Source organism: Cariama cristata, unplaced genomic scaffold (genome assembly GCF_000690535.1).
Source record: "Cariama cristata isolate BGI_N322 unplaced genomic scaffold, ASM69053v1 scaffold10068, whole genome shotgun sequence".
In the NCBI taxonomy this organism is placed as follows: Eukaryota; Metazoa; Chordata; class Aves; order Cariamiformes; family Cariamidae; genus Cariama; species Cariama cristata.
Window position 1 is genome coordinate 3,092 of NW_009631689.1, and position 9,019 is coordinate 12,110.

The 9,019-nt window shown below is 36.9% G+C and overlaps 1 protein-coding gene across 1 annotated transcript; it reads left to right on the forward strand.

The window, feature by feature from the left end:
- Window positions 1-208: 208 nt before the first annotated feature.
- FAM3B (family with sequence similarity 3, member B) lies at window positions 209-6,095 on the forward strand (the record flags this gene model as incomplete). Its single annotated transcript, XM_009706072.1, is given in 6 exon segments — window positions 209-372; window positions 1,177-1,302; window positions 2,011-2,062; window positions 2,612-2,655; window positions 4,946-5,081; window positions 6,006-6,095. Coding segments are annotated over 6 exon segments (612 nt in total), but the record flags the coding sequence as incomplete, so codon positions are not given.
- Window positions 6,096-9,019: the final 2,924 nt, after the last annotated feature.

Below are 9,019 nucleotides of genomic sequence, written 5' to 3' on the forward strand. Positions count from 1 at the left end.
TTTTCTCCTTGAAGATCAAATTTTAGAAACGAAAGGGGTTGTCAGAGATGGGAATGCAACAAATACTTGATTGCCACATCTCTGAAAGCTGTGATTAACACAGTATATCAGAAATAAAATAGCTATTTTGTGTAGCAATGCCAGAGAAAATACACAATTTTGTGTGTTGCTCTGAAAATGTCTTTATGTCTCGGTGGTTTTCTTTCTTCCCCCTGCCACCCCCTTGGCAGATCTTGTGAAATTAGAAGGGCTCCTGTTGACATCATTGGCTGCTTGGTACTTGGGATACTTACTCGCCGCTCTTGTTCCCAAAGAGATAATAACAACATCTATTGCTAATCTTGGAGACATTGAAAAGAAACCAGTGTTGAGGGCTGTGTAGTTGTACTTCTTTTTTTTTTCCCTCATACTATATCTAATGTTGTATTTACATGCTAAATGACAAATGGCTTGTTAGCTAATAAATGATTTGATATGTGCTATTGTAAGAATGAAGGTGGCTGTGTAAAGTTAATTAGGGCAAGTCTGAACTATTTCTCAGACACTATCTTTGAAGAAACACAATGTCAGCCTATATTGGCCAGTATGCAAATATAACTAATTGAAGAGCAATGTAAGAAAACCTTATTTGTTTGCTGGCATATAAGAACAAAGCTGCAGCTTGGTTCTGTCACATGGATTTTACAGTTATGGGAAACTGTTGAATCACTAACCAAATTTTGTGATTAAATTCTCATTATTTCTTTCCTCTAATCTGACGGGGGGGCTTAATGTGTACTTTTTTCTCATTCTATGACTATGTTATCATGCACAAAAGACTTAAAATGAGAATGATAGCCATTAACTTCAACGTATTGGTAGGAATCCTCCATCCCTCTAGCCCTTGTTTCCTGTTACGTGAAACAGCACAAAGTAATTACTCTAGATTCAAATCAGATCATACTATATGGGGCATTCTACCCTACATAAGCTTGCTCTTAGTCCCGGTAGCTGTCTGAAAGTCAATGATAACTTAAAGCCCAGGCAAATCTATGATAATGTTGCCATGATACTCGAAAACTGGCAGGATTGGCTTCTGTGTATATGTTTAAACTTAGCATGTTAACATGAAGTGATTCTTTCCATGTAGAAATTGTTTATGCAGCATCCGAGAAAACATTTTCTCATCTTTGTTGTAGCCCCAGTCCCAAAAAGGCAGAAGTGTGATCACTGAGGTACCTGCTTACCTGGGAACTACGCTTATCAGATTCTTAGTGGTAGTGGCAAAGGAAAACTGGCTAAAATTTGTTTTGAGGATGAGCTGTGAGTACTAGTCTAACTTTAAATCTATGCAAGTGCTTCGTAGTGTGAAGGGTGTTTCATTTTGGTTCAGTAGCAGCAAGTAAGCTCCTACCAGGGGGCAGCTATTCTGGTGATAAACTTTAGAATATATCTGAGAGTATTTAAATCTTTTTTTCTCCCCCCCCCCTTTTTTTTTTAAATACATAAACTCAGGTTATTTTCTTTGTACCTCTACATAAGACACATTCAACTGTTATTTTCAAGTATGATTTTTAATTTTCGTGGTGCAGCATAGCCAGTTTACAGCATGTTGAATGGTCAACACCTTCTGAAAGTCAGGTTCTTTCACGGCTTTTCAAACTGAACAGGTAAAGTGGCTTCAAAACCTTGAAATGATCTTTTGTGTAGGTATAGTCCACAGAGAATACTGCCACAAAACCACATTTTATCTTTTTGTTGTTGTTGTTATTACTTTATCTTTCTGGTTGCATTTGTATGAAGTACTTTTTTTGGTCTGGCTCATTTTGAAAGACTCTGTGCATCGTTGAAGGAAACTGATACAATGTGCAAGATTTTTAAGCCATAGCTCTTGTTTACTACAAAGTCCTGAATTAAATAACCAAAGAAAACATGAACATCAGAAAGTGACTTAGCATTAGTAAATATAATTTTGGATCAGAGCTTCTGGATGGATGCTTTCTACTGATACTGTATTTATTTTGATTCCAGGCTTTTAAGCGAAGAGAAGGGTAATGTTGGAAGAGGTATAAATATTGCCACTGTGAGTTGTAAGTAAGAGAAAAAATGTTACAGAGAGACATACTTTTGTACTGCAATAATTTACAAAGGTTCTTGGAGGGATTGGGGTTTTTTTTGCCTGATTGGTTTGGTTTGGGGTTTTTTACTAGCTAACATGGAAAGAGAGGGAAAGGAAAAAATTGCAAACTTGATTCATGTTGGTTGGTTTGGTTTTAGGTTTTTTACTAGCTAATATGGAAAGAAAGTGAAAGGAAAAAATTGCAAACTTGATTCATGTTAAACGTAAGAAAAACAAATCTCTGTTTGAGAGAAACAGTCTCTGGATAAACAAAAGAGACATGTTCATAATCAGTATAAGAAAAGAGAAAATGTGTATATAGAAGCGGTATATGTGTATTTTATTAGATAAAAGAACTGCTTCTTATCCGGATAAACTGTTCATAATCAGTATAAGAAAACAGAAATGTGTATATAGAAGCGGTATATGTATATTTTATTAGATAAAAGAACTGCTTCTTATGTAACATAGCAAAAATATCCATGATCTCCAGCAGCAAGACTCAACTTTCAGGTTCAGTCCTTGATAAAAGATACCTGCTGCTCCACTGACAAAGGGTGAGCAGTAACTGAGAACTGCAGTTCTGCCCCAAGGTACGACCAAGGTACAAATTCCTTTTCCAGACTTGGTCAGTGGACAGAAAGACAAAATCAAAGTTTGATTAATATTAAACTGCCATTATACGTCTTTGCTCATAGTAGGAGCTATTGGAAAGCAGAAGGTGCAGTTTATTCCAGAACTGGAGGCACCATTTTAATTTAGATGAATGGGAATAGTGATGAAGTATTCAATAATGGATCCTGAGAGAAATGAATGCCTAAATGTTGTAGGGAGGGGAAGAAAGGAAGTTCAGATGCACAGTCAAATTGGCTTTGATCACAAACCACTTATGTTCCAGTTTTTTTTGTCCCAGTATTGCTAAGCAAGACCTTGACCTTCTCTAAACTTGCATGGTTTTATTGAAGTCACTGGGTTAAATTACCATAGACAAGAATCAGTTCTGAATTTTTTTTTCCCCAGTTAACTACTGCTTTTTTTTTTTTTTCCCTTAATAAGGAATCATAAAAACTTTGCTGGTTATAGTAGGTAAACAGTTAAAGATGAGTTTTCAGCATAGAGCTGTAGAGTAAGAGTGCAAATACTCATCCTGAATGCATAAGGAAGGTTACAGCAAATAGGAACAGGGAACTAGCATTGTCTCTGCTTCTGACGTTAGTGAGGAAAAAGAAGTGATATATCAAATTTTACACATTTTTAAACAGCCATTTCCTTCATCACACATACAGTCATTTAGCCACACTTTCCATCTGCAGGTAAATCTGTCCATTATCTCAAATTTGTAATGAGATGTATTTTCTACATGTCCTCTAATTACATCAGTCAAGCTAATGACTGTGCTTAGTAAGTTTCCTATGGCATCACACTTGTATTTTATTCCACAATGGTAACTCTTTCTTCTCTGAATGAATATGCTCTTTTGTAAGAAGGAAGACAGAACTATTAAGTCCAACCTAACAACACAATGGGAGAGAGAGAGAATTTTGTGGACTTCTGTAGTCCTCACTACAGACTTCTCCATTTTTTTATGATCTACAGTTCTAGAATGTTGTTTTACCACTGGCAGACTTTTGCCATCTTTTCCCCTCATCAGCGTGATAAACTGCCATTTAGAATCCTATGTTCAGAAAAATTTGCCTTCATGATTTTACCATGTATGGATTAAAGATAAACCAGAAATTAATCAGGAACTGCTGGATCTTCTCACTAGAAAGGAGCTGAATGGAAAAGACTCCCTCATGTAGCAGGGATATGGGTCTTGGATAACAAATATCAATTAACTCAGTTGGCGTGGATTTAGAAATTTGAAAAGTATTTCCAGCTATGCATGTCGTGTTTAAACAAAGATAGCCATCTAAACAGCAGCACAATTAATGATGAATATTGACCAAAAATGTTCTGGAATGACTAATTGTTCGCCTGCCCAATTTCTGATATGGTAATGATGGGTGTTGAGTTTCTGTCCACTGAGATTCAAGTGCCATGAAAGCTTGCACATCTGAAACACTGCACACAATAGTATTAAGCTCATTCAAATAGTGTCAGGCTTAACTAATGTTCCTATTTATGGTTGTGATTTAGTATAGTAGGTATAGATGCAAAAATATGGAAGCACACAGTAAACCAAATTCCTTCTTTACAATAAAAAGTAATAAAAATGTTTTATTCACATTTGATGATTCAGAGGCTACATGAAACAAAATATTCTCCCCAAATCTTAAACTTACGTTATTCTATATTCCTTCCAATTTTAAAACTTAAACAAAGGTAAACTCAGAAGCCCAATAATACACAAAATTAGAGATGCCTAGCTTTAGCTGAAATTGTTGTATATGCTGATTGAATTTAGTCATTGTTGCTTACATTTACACAAGTTTTTGTTTTGTTTTGGTTTTTTTAATTACAGATAAAACAATAGGGTTTTTTTAGTTGAATTCATGATATGGTAATTATACAGGGAAAGACTTAATCATTCGGTTGATAAACATTTGATACTCTTGTTCTTATTTAAGAAGGGTTGGAACATCAAACAGTATTTCAGATACATTTTTCTTTCTGCTATGCTGTTACAAACAGTTTGTATTAACATCAGGAAGGTAGAGAGGAGGAAGAAAAAATTTTACCCTGTGAGTTTAATGGCATGCTACTAAGACTGCTCTCAGGATTTTTTTAAACTTCTTATTTTTGCTTCTGCTGACTTACTAATGTAAAGCATGAATCAGCTGTGTTCTTTTTCAGCATTTTTCACATCCTGAATTTTTAACACTTTTTTTCACTACATTTTCTTAGGTTGAAAAAAATGACACCCAAAAATTAGTTAGAAGAGCTGGGATGTAAAGAAATATGGAGTATGAAGTTCAGGTCAACCTGGGCTTTTATAGCTGCCAAAGGCTTCAAGCTGCCAGATAATATCCAAAAAGAAAAGGTCAGGTTCATTTTATTTTCACTTTATATTTATCTGTATATCAGGTATAACCTTCAGGTGCAGATTTCATATGTTAGCTGTAATAACTGTAGTCTGTTCAGTAAGCCTCCGTCGCACGAAGTAAGTTCTCTAATGTGTCATCATTCTTTGCGTTGGGTCTGGGTGATGTACAGTACTGACTTTTACTACACCAGCACTAGAACATCTGTAGACAAATTTCAGTAAGTGACCAGGGATTTTAGAGAGTCTCAGTTTTGAAATGTCCAACCTGACATGCAGTACAGAAACTTACATTTTCTTCTGGGAGGACAAATTTCAAGGACTTCCTAAAAATAAATACTGTTTTTATATGAAGATTGGGCTGTCTCAGATTGGCTGTGCAAATACAGCAACACTTGCATCACAAAACTTTTCTGGATAACTTGCCCTCAGGTTTCAGGAGGACTAAAGATACCATTTGTCTATCAGATTTCTGTTTGCATCTGTGACCTTGTTGTATTTGCTTTCTATAAGCAGCAGTGCTCATCTGTATGACAGGGGCAGACAGAAATGAGAAAACCCAACACAGAGGCCAGCTCCCTTGATGATACTGACTCTCCAAAAGCATGTGAAACTTCCATAGTTGTTTTTTTTTTCCCCAGAATATTGTTGCCATCTTCTTCACATTACAGAGCTTCTGCAAGAGAAAGAAACTCAATTTAGTGTATATTATGACAGCCATTTGGGAAATAAATAAAGCACTCCATGTAAGAGAGAAACTGATGGAATGTTCACCCATTATGTTGAGCAAGATACGCAATGTGCTGCTTGGCTTCCCGGTCCTACCCCATTACCCCCTTCTGTTGTATGAATTTTGACAAGCCAGTTTGTAAATGGAAAACCAAATATTGACTTTTTTTGTTTCTTTTTTTATTTTTTTAACAGATAAACCACTCTGACAAGAAGAAGAACAGATCTGGTGGCTGGCCAGCTGAAATCCAAATAGAAAGCTATATCCCAAGAAACCTGATCTGAACAAATGCATGCCTCATTAATAAAGGTGATTATATATTTTTATAGCTATGACTCTGGTTAATTGCCTCCAGAACCCAGAAAGCATCTGAACACTAATTGTAAAATAAATCATGTGCACAGTTCTTAACCTTTCTTTCTTCTGTGAAGTTTTACTCTAATCTGAAAACAAATAGGTATTTTGATGACAAGTGGAAATAAAGTACTCTGGTTTGGAATTACAATGTTCAGGTAGTCAGTCATAAAATACCAGGATTTTTGAAAGTGAGTATACATTGTCATTAGTAATTTTAGGGTTTGGGGGGGGGGTTTGTTAGTTTTTAGTATATGGGGGGCTTTTTGTTCCCTTTAAAGACTAATATGCAAATAGAACTCAGTCGTAATTGTAATATAAAATCACTAGCAATAAAGCAAATTATTTTGATGTTAGTTTATTAGTAACGTTGCTTCTCTTCAGAAAAAGTATGGAAATGGCAGTTACACTTGTCGAGCTGGTTTTAGTGCTGTTGACAACATGGAATAGCAATGTTAGCATGTAAAGATCAAGGTACTTGAATTATTTTACCAAATCTAAGCTGCAATTCTGCATGGTTTGTTTTAATTATTTTTTTCTTCTTGTAAGTTTAACTGACTTTAAAAAAATGTAGTGACTTTATGCAAGCTTAAGTGTTGTTCATGCTAACTGTAGAATCAAACACATAATTGTAAGGAAACTGTAGAAGCCATTTATTCAATTTACCTTTTTCTGAAGCACATCAAATATATCTGGACCTGTCTTAACTGGTCTTTGTCCCCATGTTGTTTAGAAGCCTCCCATATGGCAGATTTCACAGCCTAAGTTGCTTCCCATAGCATTTCACTATTATTCTAGTTATTCCCCAAACATACTGAATTAACCTAAAAGGACCAAGCCAACTACTGAGGGAATAACTCATTCTTTTTATGGCAGTCTATTACGTATCTGAAGACTGTCCTCATCAACTCTCTCGCCTGGTATATTTTAATCTTTCTTTAAGTTTTTCTCAACATTAAAACATTCATTTAGCAGCAACTTTCTTAACGTGCCGTGCTTCAAATGGGTCGCAGCACTCCATGCATCTACTTAGAAGTGTCCCACACTCCAGCCTTTGGGCAGGAGACAATCAGCAGTGGTGACCTGAGAGGGTGGCTGCCGACAGCCAGATTCAGTCTGCTCTTCCTCTCCCTTGCCTGACTGAAGCCCTCTCAGCGGTGCTTCAAATCTCTACCCTTGTTGCAGCTCCCACCACCTACTTGTAGTCACAACTGTGTTCCCAGCAGCTTTCTGGTATCCCGTTCCCCCACCCCAAAGCTACACTTCCTGCTATCGGTTTGCGAACTGCTCCAAAGACATGGCCAAAGAAAGCAGTTATATTAGTTTGACTCAATTTGACTTCAGCAGACTCACAATGGTTGCTCCTTATCAGCTTGCTCCGATGAGGTGGTTACAAATGGAGTACTTAAATAGCTGTTTCAACATTTTTCCACATCTATGTCATTCTTCTTTTCTTCTTTTGACTTGTTTATCCTACAAGTTGTGTAGGTCAGGGGGCTCGCTTTGGTGTTTTACACAGCTAACAGTAAATGCATGTGAACTGTTGTAACACATGCTGAACTTGGCCTCCTTCTTGAAACCTGGGGATTTGTGTGGAATACCCAAGGTTTCCTAGCAGTTGCAGGCTACTTTGCAGTTAAGAAAACTTCTCTGCATCTGCTGCTGTTCCTTACACATGTGTTTTTGCAAGAGAGGGGAGCTCTCGTAGGCGTCTGTCTTCTGCATGAGCCTGTGGTGGGACATGGCTTCTGTGAAGATGCTTCAGTGTTTATTCCTTGGGAAGTTTGAAGCAGTGGGTTCCAGGAATGTGCTTCTAGGGATGTTATAGCATTGCAGCCAAATGAAACCTCTCCTGTGCTCTGGATAAAGTGACCTAACCAATTGTACTTCAGCATTCCCATCATCCAGATCAATGCCAAGACGTATGGCTTGTGTATGTTCATTTTCTTAAGTGTACAGTTTCCTGTCACCAATAATTTATTCAGGCAATGTTCATGTTACTGGCAGAACATTTATTCCTTTACATTGTAATCACCCTTTGTTATATACCTGATTTATAAAAATAACATAATTTCAGTTCTAACAGTCGGCAGTCCTCAGAGTGCCAAGCTCTGAGACAGTCCTCAAGCTCTGTGCGGTCTGACAGTCACTGCCTTCCACCCCAGGCCACAATTAATCAACGACAAAGAACTTTTACATCGATTTCTGTTTAGCAGTTACCACGAAGTGTGCAAGTACTCCAGTCTCTGCACATACTCCACATTCTTTACATTTGCTCTGTTCTTCACACTCCATGCAAGTATTCCATTCTTTACAAATGGTCAACAGTAAAAGGTGCATACCCGTAATCTCAATCAAACCACCTGAGAACCTTTCACAGCACAGGTCCCTGCAAAATGTTCTGTAACTCCATTGTATTTTCACTTTTTCAGAGATGCCGTTGAGTCATCTAGACAAGAGCGTTAATAATCTGCAGTGCTGAATAGCTATCATCAGCTTTATTTTTCTTTGCTCATGCCCCAATGTTTAAATATGGTAGGCAAAGGAGCCTCAAGTACTTTGATAACGCTCCGATCTTAAGAAATCATGGAAAAGTGGCCACTTGAACAAAAAAGGTTCCACTTTTTCAATCACTTTTCAGATTAGAAGCAATCTTACAGAGCGTTGATTTGAAAGTGGGATTTTGACTTTAAGCACACAACTTGAACACTTTCAAATGAACTGCCTTCTAAGGAGGAAGGAAAACCTTTTTAATGGAACTGTGATTCTGAAAAATTAATCTGGGGAAATGTTAGATAGCTTTAAATTTAAAAATAGTCAAAAGATCATGAAGTTACACATTGATTTGGGGGTG